General features: G+C 40.0%; 1 protein-coding gene and 1 long non-coding RNA gene across 2 annotated transcripts in view; one reads left to right on the top strand and one right to left on the bottom strand.

Moving 5' to 3' along the window:
• The window catches only part of CDH2 (cadherin 2), a 216,572-nt gene extending 208,375 nt beyond the window's left edge, over nt 1-8,197 (bottom strand). The window contains exon 1 of the mRNA XM_059139331.1: nt 8,034-8,197. Within this exon, the coding sequence (XP_058995314.1) occupies nt 8,034-8,093 (60 nt within the window). The 5' untranslated portion in view covers nt 8,094-8,197. The remainder of the gene's footprint in view (nt 1-8,033) is intronic.
• A 2,059-nt stretch (nt 8,198-10,256) lies between these two features.
• Nucleotides 10,257-22,967, top strand: LOC131811135 (uncharacterized). Its single transcript, XR_009345819.1, has 3 exons — nt 10,257-12,534; nt 15,217-15,342; nt 22,308-22,967. It is a non-coding gene; the product is annotated as an uncharacterized LOC131811135 (long non-coding RNA).
• The last annotated feature ends 53 nt before the right edge of the window (nt 22,968-23,020 follow it).

The raw sequence follows: 23,020 nt of genomic DNA, 5'->3' as shown, positions 1-23,020 counted from the left end.
CGAATCATCTCCCCACAATATTTTCTCCTTTCTCTAAGAGAACATATTTTAAAAATGAGTGATAATCCTAACCAAGATTTACATTTTGGCTTCAGAAGCCAAAATAATTCAAAGTATTTAAGGTCAAATTAATAGAAAATATAACTCAGAAGCTCACTACTTAAAAAAAAAAATCTTATCAACTCAGTAAAGAGGAACTGAAATTCCTCTCTAATGCGATATTCATTCCTTGAGTACAATTTTATTGAAAGAGTCCCCAGTCTGCAGACGAAGGATGAAAAACATGTGCTTTGTAGTCAGGCTCAATCTACTCTAACAGATACCATTCACTCTGGATTCTCAGAAAAACTACTCAAACTGAGTTCCACTTTCATCATCTCTAAAATGGGAATTTTATTTCACAGGGTTATGGATAATTAACTGGGATAACATAATTGTTCTCTTCACTGAAATTAAAAAATATGTTATTGTAAAGGTTTAGTACTACCAGACATTAGTTAAAAAAAAAAAAAAAAATTCAGAGAGGTGGCAGCAAATATTAAAGTTTTAACAATTTTCTCTGGTGTATGTGCTTTTCTGAGTTACATGAATGACCTACTGAGAATTAATAAAAATAAAATAAATTGGGAGATGTCCTAAAACTGCATATGAGGAAAAAAACCTGAAGGGCCAGGCTTACAACCGTTACTGAAAGCAGTTAACAGAAAAGTTCAATATTTCGGAGCACCTGGCTTAGTTCAGTCAGTAGTATGTGTGACGCTTGACTTTGGGGTCCTCCATTTGAGCCTTATGTTGGGTATAGAGACTAGCTAAATAATTAAACAAACAGACTTTTTAAAAAAAAAATTCAATATTTAATGTAACAGAAGAAAGCTGAATAAACACAAAATTTATTTTAATACTGAGGGGAAAATGGCCATTTCACATTTCCATTTCCAGTAATTTCTGGAATAATATACTAAGACATAGCCCTTCAATTAAGTTTTTTGTTTTTTTTTTTTAACAAATTCCTTTAACTAATCCACTGACACATTAAATAATATATCAGAATGGGGGAGAGGGAATCTGGATACAAATATTTTCAATTATGATGGTCAAGTAAGCAATTATTTTTAAATTAACACAAAAACCAATATTAAAACTAAAAATATATAAATACTCTATGGTAAAGTAAATTTTTAAGTTAACATAAAAACCAGTATTAAAATTACAATCATAATATATTATTACTCCAGCACTTATTTATTTTTGTTATATGAAGGTATATTTTGTCAAAGAAAATCAAAGAATGGATCATGGATCAAGCATGTCTCCAAGCACATCTCTATATGATTGTCATATTATATTTATAATAGCACTTCCTTTTAAGTAGTTCAAGCTGTTTTAAAGGCATTATACAATTAATTTTCCAATGCTACTTGGGAAAAACCCAAGTTAAACGGTTTATTTAATCAAGGCAGTAGACCAGAACATCTGATTTCCATATTCAATATTCTTCTGTACCTTATGTTCTAGATAGTAGTAATAAGGTGTTTAGACCGCACTTTTGCCACCAGAAATAGAAGGAAAAATTAAATATTCAAAGGAATGTAAGAGATATCACAATTGTTTAATGAACTAATGTAATCCCTCAGGCACAAATAACTCAGCAAAGTATGGTCATTTTATGATGCAATATGGAACCGATTCTATTATTTAACTACCCAATCTTCTTTAGGCCTAGTTGTAGCTTAGCCTGCTATAGGTTGTTCTCAACACGTTAGGATGTTCTACTGTTACTTTAAATCATCTTCATCCTATTTCTACATTGTTTGATCTTCTATTCTATCATTATAGCTTCTACTACGGTCTTCATCCAATTTCTCCTCATTTGGAAGCCCTGAAGTCCCACTGGTCATATCCGCTGTCCCTCTCTGATGCATTTCTAGGTACATGACTGTGCCAAACATTTGGTGGTTTAACAATCACTTTCTTGATCTGGAACTAGAACTAAAATGCTTTACACAGTAAGGGCTCTCAAATCTGCATGCATATTACACATGATTTATTAAATCAATTTCTACTAATGACATTCAGAGTTCAACTAATCCAATCCTTTGTAATTACAAGTATTTTAATACATATCGTTATACACGCATGCAAACATATGATGTATGCATCATGGATTTATACATTATGACTATACACACATCATGATTTATACATCATGAATACCCACATATCTGTAGAAAAATAACTTGCTAGGTCAATGGGCTATATTTTTAGTGTTCACCCATATCACTCAATTCAAAGGTTCTTGTGGAAGCCGTCTCCTTTCAAAGAAACACTGAAGTATAAAAGGAATAATTTTTATTCTTAGTAGTATCATATTCCCCTTTCTTTAAGTCTAACCCCCCAAAATAGTTTACTTTTAGTGGTAAAAGAAGCACTGCCAATGAAAAAAATTATTTTAAAAGTCAAGCATATAAAAAATACAGATGACTTCTAACCTACCATATATAATAAACTATTGTTGATGACCTTCAAAGTGATATTCTACCACTCTGAGTATGTGGAAATCTTTGCATTTCAGTTTAAAAATTAAAATCATTCCAAAGTCTTTGAAAAGGAGTCATCTGGGGGATTTTTTTAAAGAGCCCCAGGAGTCCCAGAACTGGAAAGTGCCTTAAAGATCAACTAACCCAACCAGGCCCAGTATTTTACTGTTGAGGAAAATGAGGTCATGAGAGTTTAAGGGCATAAACTACATCTGGACTAGATTAGAACCCCAGGTTCTTCCTGCCCTTGACACTAGCTCTTGCCCTTGACACTATGTAACATCAGCTCATTTGCACAGAACAAAATTACTACACCCTTGGTACCCAAATCACCTTGACGGCAAACACAAATTGTGATAAATGTTACAGGAGATAGCAACCTTCAACATCGGTTAGATAACAACCCTCAACATACATGTTGTACATACACACACACATACACACACACACACACACACACACACCAAGGTCTTGTGGACTTCTCTAAGTACAAGGGAGGCTCAGACAAGGAAGTGCACTGAGTATGAGAGAATGACCAAAAATAAGAACTGAGAAGCATTTATTTATAACTCAAATTTTCCTTTCAAAAACTCTGTTGTAACACAAATCATAATCTTTAAATCCAAATATGTTAAAAGGTCCTATTTAGCTCCGGAATTCACCTTCTTTGACTTTAAAGACATCCCTCTATCTAGGCAGAAGATACAGCTCTAACTAAAACATTCATCTGTATATACCTCTTCCTTGGAATGAATAGGGTTGTTTAATTAAAACTGATCTACATTTAGTTAAAAACACAAAGACTAGCATCTGTTCAAATTAACTGATATAATTTGCTATAAAATTAAAACAAAAATAACTTTTTGGTAGGAAAAGACAGAAAAGTGAAGCATAATGATCTGTTGATACAAATTACATTTCAACTTACAGTTCTTAACCCAACTTGAAAATGCTTAGGTTTTTAGAGGGTATACTAATGGCAGATATGAAATACTCAACAAAACCCAAACTCCAAATCTATCATATTTTTTAAATGGTTGATAAAATTCACCACCAGTCTGTGCAGTGCTTAAACTTGATTACTTTTTGTATTTGAGCCAAAAGAACAAATTTGAATAATGTTAACTTGTGCAAAACGGTAGAGTATATACACAAACACTACATTTCTTAAATTACATCTAGGATTTTTCTTTAAAAATCACTCTTCTAACTTAAGAATATCCCTTTGAAAACGGAATGGGGATTTGAGTTACTTAGGATTTTTTTAAAGGCATTTTAAAGAAAGATTAACTGTTGCTTTAAGTCTTGACATTTCCTGATTAATAACCTAAAGCTTAATGAGGCACAACAGATTTAAGAATTGAAAATTTTTAATGAAAAGGGAAATTAAGGACAGTTTGGTGCAATACACTGTCACCAAAATAATCTGTTCCAGGAAGACTTTAGTCTCTTTATGAAAAAAAAATACAATCTAAAAAGAACTTCCTCTTAAAATCTGAACTTTTAGAAGAAGGTCAGAGCAGACTTCAGGAACGTTTTAAAGTCAAAAAGTACAACCTGTACATAAATTCTGAACTTGCAATTGGGGCTTAAAAAATTATATAGAGAGATGGATATAAATTATCTATCTATATCTCCATGCATATATATATTTAAAATGTGTCCATAAAATATTTTAGAATGCACAAATTATTATTTTTCAAATCACACCTAAGATGCTTGCATTGCACCACCTATGAGTAATGACCACATACCACAAGATAAGAAAAGGGCAAAGTTATGAATAACTAGGGCCACTAAGTAGAATAAACTGTGAATACCAACTATGTTGATTCTCCTTACTCTCACAATAAGTTGTTACAAGACACATGAAAATCAAGTAAACATTGAGAATAAATATGCTTTATATCTAACATGATTACTGCGTACTAGATTTCCCACATCCTAAAAAAAAAAAAAAAAAGCTTCTTCTTCTATGTTTCATGTATTGAATATTAATCCTTTCAAAGTGTTTACACCTAACAGATGAAAATCACGTATGGTTTATGCCATCTATTTTCAGACTTCCTCACCAAGGGTTGAAAGCAGGACCTATGTGCTAAGACTAAGAATCCAGAGTATCTATAAACATTAAGGTGATGTCCTTGATGCTTCATAACCCATACAAGTATATTTGAATTGGAACAGTGGAACGATGCATTAAAGTGTGAACTAGTAAAACAAAGCAGGTTTCTAGTCTAGTAATTACTGGGTAGGGTTTAAAAGTAAAATTGATTTTTTTTCTTCTCTTTATTATTATTATTATTATTATTATTTTGGCCTGATGATAAATCTCTTAAAGTCTTTGAAAGTCACTTGTATAATTTAAAAGGAAAGTTTGTCCTAACTTTGTGATATCCTTTGACCCCTGAAATTTAATGGTTAAATTTGACTTTTTTGTTTTTAGTGCAAAAGAAAATGCTAATGCCCTAAGTTAAAATGAGGAAGAATTAGAGAAAATCTTAAAGCTGAATATCATAATGTGCAAAATTCACTAGGATTGTGTAAATATAAGTTAACAGAACTAAACTAATAAGGAATCTCTCAAAGTAAAAATAAAAGTGTTCAAAGTATAACAAGGAACACTTCAGTTAACACATAAATGCATAAAGTCCTATTGAATATTTGTTCTTCTTTAATCGGTCTGAAAAAATAAGGCTGCTCTGATCTATACTAATAACCTAATTCATCCTCTTTCCTAAAACTCTTGTCTTCTTCGTCTGACCTTAAAAAAAAAAAAAAAAAAAAAAAAGTGGCTTGAATAGCAGATGACTGCAGAGGGGCCATTTTCACCTTGCAGATAGATCTTTGTTATTCTGGTGTGTAAAGCAGGCCATTAGCACGAAGTCATTTCTAATCTCAGTTGTACAATCCACATGGCGCATTTAACCCTAAAACTCATGTTGCATAAACCACTGTTCTTTCACTCCTAATGACCTTGCAAATCATTCAATGTGATGGCTTAACTTGCACCCAGGAATCAGGAAACAGCTAAATAACTTGCTGACAAAGTTATAATTTCCCTTTTCCTGAGGGTTTACAAATGTCAACATGACATCTGTCTACAAGAAACTGAGAAAGAACATGGGATGGTAAAGATAAGCGCATTTTTTTTTAATGCTTTAGGAAATGACTTAGAAAGTTCATACCTGACTTCAAGGCAGATGACTAAGAGAAAATGAGACTGCTCCAGTGGTACCACACTTAGTCCCACGATATGAATGACCAACAAATGTCTCCTCCTGTCCTAACTTCATTGCAGTTTTCAATTAAAACTTACTTTCAGATCAAAAAGTTAGTGAACATAATACCATCTACCGCTGGTTTCACACTGAAAATTTATGAAAAGTTGTTTGTGAATCAGTAAAACCACTCAAGGATGTTCAAAATTAATGTTCTTAAAATATGATTTTTTTTTATCAATGGCATTTTCTTTGTTGAAAAAAAAGTAAAATATCTGATGTCCATAGAATTCTTGAGTTTATCTTGCCCTCCCCCTAACTTCAAACCACTAAAGTAGCATTTTTTTTTTCCTTCCTTTCCCTTCAGCCTAACCCCTTTAGTAAACCCTATTTGAAAAGAAGAAACAATAAATGAAGTGACAGGAGGTGAGAGAATAAGGACTGCGCACTCCAAGAATAAAGGGCGGTTTTATAACAGGAGATACTTTTGTTAGTAAGTGACTGACGGGTCTCCTCCCCCAGTTAGAAGAAATTCCATCCACTTCTCAAAACTGCAGAGACCAAAAAACGTCTAGTCTAATAGTTCAGAAACCCCAGAGTCAGGAGAGCCGAAGGGGGCGGACTGGCGAGTGGGGGAAGGGGAGAGAGACCAGCAGGAGACGAAAGAACAAAAGGAGAAACCCAAGAAAGGAGAAAAGACGGGACCCGGGCAGCCACGGAGTCAGGGAGAGAGAGCGAGAGCTTGAAAGCGGGAGAGCACGACCTGGGGGGGGGAGAGAGCGCGGAGCTGGGCAGGGCGCGCCGCTCCACGGCGCACCATGGACAGGGCTCCAGCGGCCTCTTGCCCACATCCCTCTAGGGGGCGGCGGGAGAAAGAGCGAGACCGCGGGCGCCGACCCCGTCCCGCCCCCGGCGCCCGCAGTCCCCCACCCCACCCGCCGCGGCCGGAGCGCGTCAGGCCCTGACCCGTGAAGACCACGAAGGGGGGCGATCCGCACCATCTGTCCCAGCCCGGGCCACCACCGACGCAGCGGCACTTCCGAGCCGCGCCCGCACTTTTCAGAGCTGCCACCCGCCGGCCACCCCCAGCTGCAAGGATGAGCAGGGGGCCCCTTGGGCAGATTCCCCCGGAGACCCGGACCTGCATTCAGGGCGGACACGCCCTCTCCTGCAGCCGATTTGGAACCCCATCGTCTGCGGGGGCCCATTCAGAAGCCCCCCCCCCCCGGCCCCCGCTCTGCCCCAGCTCGGCGCGGAGGTTGCAGCTGAGCAGCGCAGCGTCGCTTCCCGGGACCCCGTGGGCAGCCGGGAGGGCCCTCGGCATGTCCTCCAGCCGGACGCCACGGGAAAGTTGGGCGGTCAGCCGGGCTGGGGGCCGGTGGCGCGGAGTGGCTAGGAGCCTGCGACCTGCCTGGAGCAGGTGCTTCCTGCCGCGGAAAAGCCTCCTAGTACCGATTCCATGAAGAGGCTGTCTGGCGCTCTCCCGAAGGCGTGAAAAGTGCGGAGGCTCCTCGCGAAGGCGTCCCTGAGGACGCACGCAGGGGAGAGAGAGAGGACAGAGGGAGAGAAATAATAGCCGAGTAACGGAACTTCTCCCCGCCCGCCAGGATAAGGGGCGTGCGGGGCAGGGGCTGGGTGCGGAGACCCCGGCCCGCAGACACTCTTCGGGGCAGGGGAACGAGGTTTTCTTCCAGGTGGGACCGAGACAGAATACAGGGAGGGCAAGAGAACAAGAAGAGAAAGCAACTCTGGGCTGGGATAAAGACAATAGGACAGTGGAGCCCTCGGGCACCGGGAGGCGCGCGGGTGCCAGGGTGGGGTGGGGTGGAGGCACGTCCCGTAACTAAGACACCAGAGTGAGAATTCCTACTGCAAACTCGCGACCCATCCCTGCGGAAATAAACAAAAAAATTGGAGCAAAGTGCAAAGCGAGGAGCGAGAAGCGTAGAAAACTGCAAAACCTGGGAGCTATCCTGCCTCACCCTTCTGCTGCCTGGAGATACCCCCTACAAGCTCGCCTGGCCCGGAAGGAAGAACAGAGGGGGCCGACGATCGGTCCCTTCGGGACGGAGCGGCGCGGGAAGACCAGCCGGCCCGGCCAGCCCTGTCCCTGCGCCCGGCCCGAGCCTCGTGCCTGCGCAGCTCCCGACCGCGCGGTGCGGCACCTCCCTTCCCGGGTGCGCAGCCTGGCCCCGCAGCGGCGCGGGGAACAAAGGGACCCGGCGCCGCCCGCCCCACCCCGCCCGCGGCCCGGCCCGCGGAGACGGCCGCGTACCTGAAGCAGGGCCGCCAGAAGCGGCAGCAGGGTCCGCGACGCTCCCACTATCCGGCACATGGAGGCGGAGAGGGGCCGAGCGAGGAGCCGGAGGCGGCGGCGGCGGCAGCAGCAGCGGCAGCACCAACAGCGGCGCGGAGAGACGGCTCCAGGCAGTTTCCACCCCCTTCCCTTCCCCTCCCCACCCCACCCCCTTCACCGCTGCTCTCCTCTCCCCGCCAATGGAGAGCGAGCTGATGACAAATAGCGGGCCGCGGAGTCCGCGGGACTCGCACCAGGAGTAATAAAACAGACCGAGAGATCAAGGAGCTGGGGAGGGGGCGGGGGAGAAAGCAGGCGTGCGTGTGAGAGAGAGAGGGAGAAAGAGAGAGAAAGAGAGAGTGTGTGTGCGTGTGTGTAGGCGGCCGCGGTGGCAGCGCAGGCGGCTAGGCTCCGGCCCTAAAGCGCAGCGGAAGCCGGGAGGGATGCAGGCGGCGGGGACCTTGGCCGGGGTAGGATGCGGAGGTGGAAGTGGAGCGGCCGGCGCTCCCGAGGAGCTCCGCAACGCGAGGTTTCGGGCTCCTGGCTTTGCTTCCTCTGGGTCCCCTCTCCAGGGCCGCTCTGCAAGACGAAGATGCCGAAGAGAGCGCCGCGGGGAGGGCGCTCCGGGCCGAGCGCGCTGCGCCCACAAAGGGCAGCAGTCCCGCCGGCCGGCGCCTCCGCTGCGTGGGGGCTGAGGGCAGCTTTCCGGCTCCCCTTTCCGGCCCCCTGGGGACTTGGAGACTGTTCTCCGGCCTCGGCCGCGCGGGGGTGAGGCCGGGGCCGGCGCGGCCGCTACTGCCGCGGCTCCGTCCCGCGCAGCTGCCGCCGCGGCCGCCCCTGCTGCTTGCGCGCCGGCACCCGCCTGCCGGTCCTTGCCCGGCGCCGCTCACTCGCGCGCGCCGCCCCACCCCCTGTCGCCGCCGCCGCCGCCGCCCGCGCACCCCGCTCGGCCTCCGCGAGCGCGACCGACGCGAGCCGCAGCCGCCGCCGCCACTCTCCCCGCGCTCGCCGCACGCGCTGCCAGGCTGCGCGGCCCTCTCTCCTCTCCTCTCCCTCCCGCCGCCGCCGCCGCCGCCGCCCTCACCCCCGCCTCCCTCCTCCGCCGAGCTTCCCCGCCCGCGTCGTGACCAATCGGAGGCCACCGAGCTGCGGCGGTAGCCGGCCAGATCCACAGCAGCCGCCCGCCCCCGCCCACCCCCGCCCACCCCCAAGCACCCCGTTTTTGCTGCAGCCCGCCGGGGGTCGCGGGAGGGAAGTCTGGGGTGCGCGGAGCACCGCCCCGGCAGGTGGAGGGGCTGCGGGCAAATAAAATAACTTGCACGGGAACTTGATGGTTGGCAGGTTCCTGGTTGGACCGCGATGGGGAATCAGAGATTAGGAAAGGGGAGAATGTCTCCTAGGTAGCCTAACACACGCTATTTCTGTTTTCTCATTTTTTTTCGAGATAGATTATTTTTCCTGGTAGGGGCAGACACAGCACACTGGCGACGCCGGCAGAGCCCATCCTGGCCATTGTTGTCTGAGGTGCTTGCCTTGAGCCACCTGCGGGCCGGGGAGGGCGGAGGCCGCGGTTTCTCTCTGGTGCTCGTACTTCTCCCACCTTTGCGAATGTGCTGGAACAGCCCAAGTTTTGTGTTTCTTGTTTCCTTTTCTTTTGTTTCCTCTGAGAGTTTGAGTGCGTGTCTCCCGTTTTCTATTTCTAACTCGTGAGCATACTGTTCACAATTTTTAACACACAGTTTCAGGGAATTTGACTTCTTACCTACACCACCTCCAACAAAATCAACAAAGAAAAACAGAAAAGAAAGAAAAAGAGAGGGGGTAAACAACCTAAAAGCCAGAACTCGCTGTGAAAATAGGATTACCTAAAAGAGAAAATGACTGATAGTTCACAGTAGAGGACATTTGCTTCCTTTGCTTAAGGCATGAACTTGGAGTGGTTCACAAAAAGTGAGAGACTTTACAAGTTTGGGTCACAAGCATTTGTGGAATAGAGGGAGGGGTGAGGAGTAATTGATTTTGGCTACATAATACATTTTTCCAGAATTTATTTATTTTTATTATTTATTTACTTATTTTTATTTTTTTAGGTTTTACAGGTAAATGAAAACACCGGTTCTTATTTAAGCGTTTCCACACTCTGGAGGTCTTGGAAATTCGTTGCAGTTAATGAACATTATTCTACTTTGGGTAACTGAAGTACTAACTGTCAGTTAACTAATTTCTTTGACATGAGTGATGCAGCTTTTAATAATGTACTATTGCTGGCTAGGCTTTTAAAAATTTAATATTCATAGGGAGGCTTATTCAATTTTAATTAAAACATAATATTGTAGGCCATTTTAAAAGTGAATCTCAAAAATAATTCCTGGATTTTCTTCTCAAAAAGAATACAGAAGGTCATGTTAATTAAATTTAGGGATAAAAGGCTTGGCTTGTTTTTTTCTTTTTTTCTTCTTTGTTAAATATTATTGTCACACTATTGCTAATCTGCCTAAAAGTTCTTGCAATAAGGTATTGATAAATTCCACTTTCCAGGAGCCATGCATAATAGTAAAACATTCAGTAGGAAGATGGAGATATTGTTTGTCTTATTACCAAGTAGCGTTTGTAGATCCCATCTTCAGAATTAAGCTGTGATCCTGGACATGAGACCTTAGTTTATATCCTCCCCACTCCCAGCAGTAGCCATTGATGTTTATTGCCATTCTGATTAATTTAAAGTTAGAGGAGATTTCAGCATGAGTAACTCTATTGCTTGTTAGTATTATTTGCAAGAAGCTTTAAACATCATGCCCCTTATAAATTAAACTCTTATTATGACTTCAAAATCTGTTTTGGAATGCCTGTTAGCTAACTAATTCTCTGATTCCAATAGGTTTTGATCATACAGATAAGAACTTGCTGCATTTTTTTCTTTTTTTTAATTTGGTCCAACTTGTGTGCCTCTCATTTTTCAATGGTTGTGAATTGCTTTGGAAACTTGCCTGAGATTAACTTGACCACGTGGTCAGCCACATCTTGCTAATCAGCCTTTTATCGCAAGAAGGAATAGCCTAGTCAAAAATCATGTTATTGGAGACTTTGTGCATCTATTTGATGTTAATAAAATTAGACCCAGTGTTGACTTTGGCATCATAGTTAAAATAATCTAATGGGGCCATTCATTTCTCTGGGCAAATGGTGACCAAACTCTTGGATTTTTAGCCTCGAATCACAACATTGTCAGTCAGAAGATTAACTTTCCATCAGCCTGCAGAGCTCCAGGGCTGCAGGGGAGTTTGGCAGTGACCCAGGGAAACAGCCAGGTGGTAGGGAAAGGGGAAGAAGACAAGAAAAAAATAAAAATTAAAGCTAGGCTTGTACACTGAAAAATCAGTCTAATCCTTTTGATTTCTGGCCCGTGGGCTGCTGCTGATTTGCTAAAGAGGTCTGCAAATAAGTGTGTGCACCAAGCATTGTGGACACATGAGTAAACGATGTGTCCTGCACACATAGGTGGTTTTCACAAGTATATAGATACCATGATGATTCATTTTTAAACATTTATTTCAAAGTAAAATCATAACAATTTTTTGTGTGTGTTGGTGCATTTTCTCAAAGAGGAGATGCTAAACCTACAAATACATCATTCGAGTATTTGTATGAAAGTGTCCTCATTTTGAAAACAAATGACAAATAGTAGTAGTCTATCTGTCGCACCCCCACCTGCAACCTCCTCTCCCCGCCCACACCACACAGCTCCCAGGCTTCCAGACTGACACCAGACTTGTCTTTACCCTATTTCTGGATTTTTCCTCCTTCTCTCCGAACCCCATGGCAAGCTGGGATTGTCCCTTCTTCCTTAGGAAGTGGTCCTCACACTGCAAGTTTCTCCCCAGTTAGCTTTAAGGGTATTAAAGCTGACCTTCCCTGGGTTATACCCCAGGTTATAGAGTGATGGAATGTTCTAAATTAAAGTTAAAGATGATCTGTGCAACCCCCTTATTTTCTAGGAGCACTGAAGCTTAAAGAGGTACACAAGGCTACCCGCTGGCAAGCAGGGAATCCTGATGAGACACGGGCTTTCTTACTCCCAGTCCTATCTAGGCTCTTTACATTAAAGTGTCCCTTTTAACTTTAGAAAAATCAATGATATGGAATAAAAGGAAAGTTTAACAACAATAACAACAAAAAAAAAAAAAAGGGAAAGGAAGGAAGGAAGGGAGAAACAGAAAGTTTAATAAGACTGGGCATTTTTCCACTATTTCTCTTAGCTATTTTGTTCTCTGCAGTATAAGTAACATAGGGCCCATAACTGCTTTTCTCCCTACAGGTCTCTGTTTCCATGTGCCATTTTTAGTGTGGTCATCTCACTGTATTTAGTGTGATTCAAAATTAGTTGTCTCAAAATTCATATATTTTCTCTCTTTTTTTCAGAATTTATTTATCTATTTAGACCAAGAGATAGGGAGACTGGGGCGAGGAACAGAGGGAGAAGGTGAGAGAAAATCTCAAGCAAGATCCACCCTGAGCATGGAGCTCAATGCGGGGGGTGGAGGGGCTGGGGATGGGGGTGGGTGGCTCTCTATCCCAGGACCCTGAGATCATGACCCGAGCTGAAATCAAGAGTCGGACTCTCAACTGACTGAAACACCCAGGCACTCCATCAAGATTCCTATTTTTTATACAATCTGGCTGCTGAGTACAAATCAGCCCTTCATTTGGTACTCAACCAGAGAAGTCATCATCTGTTCCAATATTAGAAGAAAAACTTGGGTTAAATCTACTCTTGTTTGGAGATATTATTTACCTTCCTTTCTGTCTTTCCTTTTTAAAAAATGTATGTATATATGTATGTATGTATGTTTTTTTTAAGTATTTGAAAATCCAACTTAATGTTTCCATGGAAAATATAACCATGTAAGTAACTTGGACTACTTATGGTCACGTAAGTGAATAAAGGAGTTGTGCATTTCCATGACCAGGGAGGTAATTTACAAGCAGCCTTTATATTACAAGAAACACCCCTCCCTTTGCCCCCCGCCAAACAATCCCTTTCTGGAAGCTAGAAGGGTATAATAAACAGAGTATGGATTTGAATTCAGGTGGACCTAACTATGAACTTGGGTGGGTTTCTCAACATTTCTAAGGCTCCTTTTCATTATCTCTAAAATGTGAATAATAGATCGGTATTTCTTAAGAAAGCTTGATATGAGCAGAGTGGAACACGGTAGAGACTTGGCATTTTATCTATATGTGTATTAAATATTCTTACTTCCACTGAGGATTTGGAGTAGAGTTGCTGAGGAATCTCAGTGAATGCTCCTCTCACCTCCTCCAGTATTATCTGAAATTAAAACAAATAAGGCTTTGAATCAGAGTTTTATTTGGGAGTCACGAATTTTACAGAGGGACACAAAATCTCTATCATAAGCAGTAATGGCTGAATAAATATTCTACAGACTGACAAAAATAATAAATATTTGGTGGTGTTACAAGCTGCATAAAAACATCTGAGTATATGAAGTATTAGTAGGAAATGATCTTCAATATTAATGTATTGATTTTACATAAGAAAACAAATTCATTTTGGCATTATCTCATAAACTGATAATAGCAAGATCAGGACTAAGACTTACTTTGCTTAGAATCTTTCTCCAGTAAACCTGACTTCTGTCATTTCTCAAACCACTTTCTATGTGTTCCCAGAGTCAAGATTTCATAGCTGATTTCAGAGTCCTGCTTGAGCATCAGTTGTATTTAAGAAAATATAATTTGCATGATCAAGAAATCTATCATATATGGAAAGCATGGATGTTTATGGGATAACAGCAGCTCTTTGGATTACTTAAGAATCAGAAGGCCTATTTCTCAAGATAAACGTATCTTCAGAAAGTAAAACAAATCATGTTGAAGACTTTGGTAACATTAGCTGTGCCAAACTTTTGCCCTTGTGTTCTTTTAAAAGCAAAGATCTGCCTTCCGGAAGGTTCTGAAATACAACTGTCAGTGTTTAGAGGATACTAAAACATATTTAGTATCTGAGCTTCTACTGACTCTGTGCCCTTTCCTCCAGTGAAATTGTAGGCAGTTGATAAAGTATTCCCGGGACGCAGGACACCACTGTTCTTCTTCTAGATCTTTGACTGGCTGAATAATCTTAAACACGCTGCTTAATTTCTCTGCATGCATGTTTTCTTACCTGTAGATCCTAAATAATTCCACTTTCCTCACAAAATGCTGAGTAGTCTAACAAAATAATGTCAGTAAAGCCTATTTAGTTCTTTAGAGAAAAGTTGTAGATAAATACAAGGTGTTCTTTAACGCTGTGGATTCATCTCTCATAAAAGGAATGATTATTAGGTACCTAAAATTAAGTCACATTTTAATGATGTGGCATAACCAACAAGCTGCCTTGTGCTTATTAACCCCCCCCCACTTATCCACAGATTTAAAACATAACATATTTATCCTTCCATTCCAAAGGCAACACATGCTCTTCCATAGATACATAAGAAAATTATATTCAGTTAAACACACCATAATCACTCATAGATGACTTCTTACATTGCAATACAATCTGGGAAGATACTTGTCCAAGTTTTCCTTTTAAAGAGTGAACGTAAAATAATCAACAACAGTCCCAGTTATTACAGCAATTTTAATGTATGTCACTGTGATTCATTTTTTCCATAGCTCAAAAGACCTGAGTGATTATCATAAATAAGCATTTTCTTTCTGGGAGGTCTATTATTTTGAATCATCCTTGAGAAGCTCTTTCAAAAATATGTTTGCAGGAGATGGGAATGCTCTCACTTCTAAAGTTGTTAGACAGACCATAATAGGCATGTATTTGCATTCCCAAACTACCTTATCCAAGCTATACGAAACTTCAAACCCTTGGAGGCCTCCTAGCACCTGGGATGTCTTCAGTTGAGGGAAGAGTTCTTTGAGGATTCTGGTCCTCAGGGCTATGAGGGAAGCGATGAACAGCTGGCAGGAACAAATGGGCACAGCTGGACATCAGAAGAAGGAAAAGAACTAAAACAAACCTGAGGTTTGTGTTCTGTAATGAGAGGAGGGGCTCATGACGTGGACAAAATGTTGACTATGGTTAACCCACAGGACTGGGGCAAGGTCATAATCTTAGTAATTGCTCAATATATTTTTTTTCTTTCAGTTTTAGAAGTGAGTCATGCAAAACAGACAAACAAACAAACAAACAACAACAACAGGGAATTTGGACAAGAGCATGGGACAGCCTTTTCCTTTTAGCATCCAGAAGGGTCACACAGCAAGTCAACTGGTAAGTAACAGTCATCCAGGACAGTTCAGTCTGTCCTTTCCCAGAATTTGCACAGCTCTTGATAAGGACAAGTCATCATGAACAGTAAGAAAGTTTCACTCTGCGATGTTTGCTGGTGGGGATATGCGCTGCTATTCCCAATTCTCAAATGTTACTTTAACAAATATTAAAAATCTATTATACTTCAAAAATTCCACCTCTTAAGTTATTTGTGTAAGGTTGGAAATAATATAAAATGGCTTTTTGTAATTATAGACTTTTTTAAAATTGAAAATAAACTCTATCCATATGTTAATGGGATAGTTTAAGCTTTAACTGAAGAAGATGTAGGTTGGCTTCTTTTTCTTATTTTCTGGATATAGAACCTCACAGATTGATCTTTAATTTTCTTATCTTTTTCATTTTTTTCTATGTTCCCTGCCCCCCTACATTCTCTCTCTTTAAAATATGTTTTCTGGGAGATTTCTTCAGCTTTTTCTTCCAGGCTTTCTGTTGAGAATTTGGTCATATTTTTGACTTCCAAGAGTTTTTGGTTGTTCTGTGATAGTTTTTTTTTTTTTTTTTTTTTTTTTTTTTTTTTTTAATAGAAACGTGCTCTTGTTTCATAAATGGAAAAGCTTCTCTTATCTCTTAACATATTGTTTTAAAAGTTTTCTTCTTCAGATTCCCTGAATCATCCTAGTTTACCCTCTGTTGCATTTCTTGCAGTATTTGTTTTTGTCTCTGTTTTTCTTGTCAGAGGCTTTCTTGGGCAAGGGGGTATGTTTAGTACACAGAATTTAACAAGATCCTTCCAGTTTTCCATAAGACATCCTACTCTGCCTCAGCTTTGCTTGGGGGAAGAGTTCAGAGACCATCTCTAAGACGTCAACAACTACTTCTCAGAACTTCTTCTAACCGCTGTCCTTTCAACTTGGATAAAATAGGGGTTGTTACTCCACCTCTTGTACCTCAAGGCAGAAGTATATAAACTCCCCAGCTGAGATGGACTCAAGCCACACTGCACTCTGCTGGTGGCTTGACCTTACTTTTCTCTGTCTAGATTGAATCTGTGGCTTAACTCCTTGACAAAGTAAAGATGGAGCCCTCAATGATTATCGGAGGTTAGGTGATTGCTGATACATTTTTCCCTGCCGGAGTTGGTCATCTAAAGATGAGATACATACTCATCAGTCTCCACTGAGACCTGAATCTCTGGAAGCAGCTTAGGACTCCCACTGTGACCCAACCTTTCCTGAAGTTCATGAAAGACACCCCCTGTCATTTGTCATGTTCTGTGGGAAATAGTGTCACCTTCATATATTACCTAGTCCCAATTCATTGTTTTAACACCTGTGGTTTTCAGCTTAAAAAAAAAAAAAAATTCAAAATCCTCTATCTTCAACATAATATAAATAATAGTTATGGAAAACCAATTCCAAGTTTGTATCACATCATGTTGAAGCTGTATTGACCCCTGTGTGTTCACTTGTATATGCGCTAGCTAAAACAATCCAGAACAAAGTACTTATCTATATATATGGATAGATTTATATTTCTAATAGACAGTAATGAAATATATATTTACAATATTGGTAATCCAAACCTCAAATTTGGAGTAGTTGAGAAAGAAATACTTTGATAACTAAAGTATCTAGTATAATTATCTTTAACCTTTTTTTTTGATGCTTGCCACACTATATGTACTAAAAAATCCTAGAAAAAACATCTTTCATTGGAATGAAAGAAGACCCCTATAAATATATGTGAGTCAATAGGTGCCCTTACTATACCTTGCCCCAAATATTGTGACAAATTCCTAGTGGGAAAACTCACACTTTCCCTACTAACATTCCTGCTATTGAGAATCACTGATTGAATATTTAATTCCTCTTCCCTTAAACTTAGTATAAACGTTCTCTCATTCATTTTTAGTCTTATGAGGTTGGATTTTATCATCTTGTTATTCAACAATGTGCCATCACTTCACCTCATAGGGATTAACAAAGATTTTATACACAGGATAATTTCAAGCTTGGAGTTAAAAGGGATACATTTAACAGATGTGTAGAAACTATTCACCATTGCACCAGAAGTTATAGTTCCCAAGAATTTCTCAAAAATTTATCTCTTCCGTTAAGAATATCCAGTGTATCTTATAGTAAAATTGAGTAGCTTACTATTTCTTAATAGCAACACAGGAGAGGAAAAAGCTTATTTTAGATTATTAAGAAAATAATTTCCCTTTAAAAAGGGGCCAGGGACTTTTAAAACGATTGTGTCCAAATTGGATCATTTATCTGCGAATAGAGCGAAACACAAGACTAATACTGCAAGCCTTTTTCTTTTACTCTTAGCTCTACAGAAGACTGGCAGACTTGAGAGCATCTCTGCACAGACTCTAGAATTTGAAGGAAAAGAAACAAGGGGGAGGTGACAGGCTGGTGGGCAGGGAGAACCACGGTGAGTAGGAACATAGACTCTTGAGGCTTCAGTGAGAGTTTCAAACTCCATGTGCCCGGCAAAAGTCAGCAGTGAATAGATGATAAATTGAGATAGAACTCACCTAAAAAGGGGCGCCTGGGTAGCTCAGTGAGTTAAAGCCTCTGCCTTCAGCTTGGGTAATGATCCCAGAGTCCTGGGATCGAGCCCCACATCAGGCTCTCTGCTGGGCAGGGAGCCTGCTTCCTCCTCTCTCTCTCTCTCTGCCTGCCTCTCTGCCTACTTGTGATCTCTATCTGTCAAATAAAATAAATAAAATCTTTATAAAAAAGAACCCGCCTAAAGGAAAGCAGCCTGCTTGGATCTGAATAAGCAGGAAATTCTTCAGTTTGTTTAGCAGAACCTAGAAAAAGATAGCCCAAGACACTGGCTAAAAATCTTTCCTTTGTAGTACATTTTTTTTTTCTCCTTGTTTTTGGTTTGTTTATTTTTAAGAATCACAAAAATCGACCTAGCTGCTTGCATGTTGCATACCGTTAAGAAGTCATTTTGCATTCCTCTATAAATCCTAAAGTTTAAATTGTTGACAGCATCTCCTATAATCAATATGGCAAAATCAGATTATTACCAAAATTAAAGTAAAAAAAAAAATTGTCACTTATAGTTTTCTAAAGTTAACGTTAAAAAAAAAAAATACAAAACCCTGCCCTTAAAAAATCTTCACTAAGGGGTGTCTGGATGGCTTAGTCAGTTGAACATCCAACTCTTGATCTCAGTTCATGTCTTGATCTCAGGGTCATGAGTTCCAGCCCCATGTTAGGTTTCATGTTGTGTGTGGAGCCTAGTTAAAAAAAAAAAAAAAAAGATAAACTAAACCCAAATAAAATTTTTTAAAAATCTTCATGAACACTAAAAAAACTCATGGTCCTCCAAAATGGTGCACAATTAATATTTAATAGTTTTCTCCAGAAATCAAATTCTTAGAACCTTTATGCATTATTTCAAACATAAAAATAAATGTTTTACATCTTTAGTTACCAGTTTCCCATTTTTTATTCCATTTAAAAATATTTGGTTTTGACCACAGTTTTCTTCCCTAAACATTTCTCTACCTTTGTCCTTCTTTGAGCCAAATTTAGAGCAAATACTATTTCTTAGCTCTGTGTGATTGGTGCTATTTTTAAAAATCTGTATATCTCTGAGTCAACTTGTGATATCTTAAAAACAAGCAAGTGAATAAAAAAAACCATAAGAAGGGAGTTGGTTGGGAGGAAAGAGCAAAAAGATACAGTTGTTCACACTGTTGACTTTTCCTATGCTTTGCTAAAATGTCTAATCCTAGAACCTATGTGGTGTGATGTGGCCCTGCTCTTTGAACCAGCCATTAGGAGGTGCTCATGTTTTGAACAAACTTTTGAAAACTTTAAGGCTGCTTATTGTCTAGTTTTTATGTTTTGTAGAATTTATCTTTAATTTTAGAAATTTCATTTCGCTTGAACTTCCTGCTTGTAAACATTGTCAGGCAGACAGCTCTGGAAACCGAAGTCATCCAATTAGGCCAAGAAACAAATGTTTCTATGGCATCTATCACCACAGAACACCAAGTGGCCCTTAGACAAACACATCAGGTTAAAAGAAAAACATGTATTTGAGAAGGAACAACTTCCCAGCTACTCTGCCTTCAGACAGATCAAGTTGATGATAATTGGTGTAGAGCAGTGGTCTTCAGGAAGTTTTCCCAAGGGCGGTATCTAATTTCGTACAATAGAAGGGTATGTTTGTATATACTGAATATGCCTCCAGGGTATAGTCTACTTTCATAAAGCCGTTTCACAGCTATTTGTTATGGACACTGATGTGGGAAACAAAGGCAGGAAAAACTATTAAACTTCCTTACTGCCTACAGCCCACTGACAAGTCCTTGAAATAGGCAGAGTGACATTCCTCTAGGGACTCAATGGCCTTGATGTTGACACTTTGCTAAGGGCAAAAGGCAATCCTAGCCACCCACCCACCCCCATTCTGTAAGTCTACTTTAACATATACAAATTCCTTTATAAATGTCCTTATCTTTAAAGGATACATGTTGGCAATCACCCACCCTCAAGCATATGGCCCACCAGATATATGTCTGAAGGGTCTCATGACTAAGGTGTTATTAGATGGTGGCAAATGACCTTTTCCCAACAACAGCTAGCCCCCTGAAGGTCCTGGAAACCTTGCTTCTAAAATTCCTTAGAGGGGCGCCTGGGTGGCTCAGTGGATTAAGCCGCTGCCTTCGGCTCGGGTCATGATCTCAGTGTCCTGGGATCGAGCCCCGCATTGGGCTCTTTGCTCAGCGGGAGCCTGCTTCTCTCTCTCTCTCTCTGCCTGACTCTCCGCCTACTTGTGATTTCTCTCTCTGCCAAATAAATGAATAAAATCTTTAAAAAAAAATAAAATAAAATAAAAAATAAAATTCCTTAGAGCCTTTTGCTACCCCAAACGCTCTCCCCACTTGAAAGTATATAATGGGCCACTCCTCATGACCCCAGTGTAGCTCTTTCTGCCCAAGAGTCCTGTCCCTGTGCTTTTTAAATAAAACCAACTTTTTGCACCAAAGATGTCTCAAGAATTCTTTCTTGGCTGTCAGCTTCAAACCCTAACATCTTCCTACCCTGGACTGTTAACTATCTACTCAATTTCCACCATCATTGCTTTTTATTTGCTCTGTCAAATCCACACTGACTGGCTCCTTGACAAGTGTTTAGCAAAGATACGAACATGTATGGAACAAAGAAGACCAAAGGGCAAGCCAGGCCACCAGGAATCCTTGGAAGGTTTTCTTTGCCTCTGAGACATGGTTTAGAGGAGAGAGAAAAGGATTTCAGCTGGTTATTTGTAATAGAAGTTATTGTTAATAGTTGTCTGTACGAGTATAAAAGCTTTCGAATAGTGTGCATGAATTACTCAAATGACTTAACCATGGCTTCAATAATCTCACATCAGTTATCAAGTTCAGTGTGACAATCAAACATTTATACTGAAACATTTTTAAAAATTTCTATATTAAGGAAAACCAATACACAAAATTTAAAAATTGTACAACTGATAAAATGGAGAGCCAGTTAAACAATTTTGTTACCTGTAATTAATTCCAGATGAATAGGAACACTCATTTTACTTTCTTATCTTTGGCAGCCAACTCTAGAGTCATACCGCGTTGCGGTGGTGGTGGTGTTTTTTAAACCTACACTGCATAGTATAGATCGCGACACCTACTGGCAAAATAAAATTTTGCACCCTAGTTCCATAAGACACTGAAGGCCCTTGCTCCTAAGATATGTATTTCAAAGATATTTCAAAGCTATGCTTATATTATGAATCAATAATAAATTCTCCTTGGGGCGCCTGGGTGGAATAGTGGGTTAAAGCCTCTGCCTTCAGCTTGGGTCATGATCCCAGGGTCCTGGGATCGAGCCCCACATCGGGCTCTCTGCTCAGTGGAGAGCCTGCTTCCTCCTCTCTCTCTGCCTGCCTCTCTGCCTACTTGTGATCTCTCTCTCTCTCTGTCAAATAAATAAATAAAATATTTAAAAATAATAATAATAAACTCTCCTTGAAAAAAATGTATCTTGGAGTATGACTCTTGGTTTGGATAGGCAACATTATGCCGGCCTACAAACACTGCCCAAAACTTGGTGGCTCTGATTAAGAAAGGTTTAATTGGCACACACTACATGTCTGTTGCAAATTATTAGTGATAAAAAGTGAGAAAGGGAGATTGAAAGTCACTTCCATTTCCAGCACCAAAGTTACCTACCAGCCTAATGTCCCCAGGAGACTCACAGACTGATTTGGGATATCTTTTTTTGTCCACTGAGCAGAGTCTTTCTGTATTTGCATCAATTCTGTGTTACTTTAATTATCACAGCTTTATCATATGCTTTCTGTATGGAAAGATTTATCTCTTCTTCTAATCATTTTTTTTAAAAATTATTTTTTATTCTTACCTGATTATTCTTCTGGGAGAAGTTTAGTATGTTTTTTGTTAAATTACCACAAATCACATTTGATCTTTGTTTGGACAGCATTAAACTATCAATTAATTTGTTAATAATTGTAAAATATTTAGTTTTCCATATATCTTTTATATCTCTCAAAAATAGTTGTAATATTATTCATATGTTAAACATGTTTTATTAAAATTGATCCTTGGGATGTTATATTTTAGTTACAGTAATAAATGAAATTCCTTTACACAATTTTATTTCCACATTTGTTATTACTTACATATAGATCTGCTGTTGTTTTTGTAATTCCTTTTATGATAAATAATTCTATACATTTTTCATATGATATAATTTTGCAGTTTCTTTAAACAAATCACTGTTCTGTATGTCTTGTATTGATAGCTCTTACCTTTGTGTCATGTCTTCCAGAACTGAACAAATAGTCTCCTAAAAAGGACATCATTATTGTTTGTGTCCATATTTAATGACAGTCTTCCATGGGTTTAACCATGAACTATATCACAGTGACTACTCTTTTTTTTTTTTTTTTAGGATTTTATTTATTTATTTGACAACCCGAGACCACAAGTAGGAAGTGGGGGAGGGGGGGAGCAGGCTCCCTGCTAAGCAGAGAGCCAGATGCTGGGCTCCCTCCCAGGACTTGAGATCATGACCTGAGCCAAAGGCAGAGGCTTTAACCTACTGAGCCACCCAGGCACCACATCACAGTGACTACTTTTTAATATTGATGACATATTCTATGCCATTAATGTTTTCAAAAATTGTGACTATTGAATATTTTCAATGTTTTACTCAAAAATTATGGTTGTTTTTCTTAATTAACATAGTGCTTCAATGTATTATAATAATAAAATATGCAACATTGATTCTTTTTACATTCCTGAAATAAGACCTACCTGATGAATTTTTTATGCAACATCAAATTCTAGATTTTATTTGTGATTTTTAAAAGTCATATTTATTTGGACATATGTTGATATCATTGCCAGAATATGGTATTTTGTTTATTTCTAAAATACTGTTATATTGTGTTTATTACATAATTTTATTTAATATTTGCTAATTATGTTATTAGACATTTGCTGTTATTCTATTTTTCCAATATTTTTCTTTTTAATTAATTTTATTATCTAGTTTTTTCCTTTTTAAAATTGATCTTATTTTCTTTTTCTAAAATTTAGTTTATTTGCATTCTTCACAACACCTAGAAAATATTAACACATATGAATTCACTTTTGTTTTAA

This window comes from Mustela lutreola, chromosome 11 (assembly GCF_030435805.1).
Source record: "Mustela lutreola isolate mMusLut2 chromosome 11, mMusLut2.pri, whole genome shotgun sequence".
Classification (NCBI taxonomy): Eukaryota; Metazoa; Chordata; class Mammalia; order Carnivora; family Mustelidae; genus Mustela; species Mustela lutreola.
Note: the sequence above shows the minus strand (reverse complement) of the source record. Positions and strands in the feature narration are given on the sequence as shown.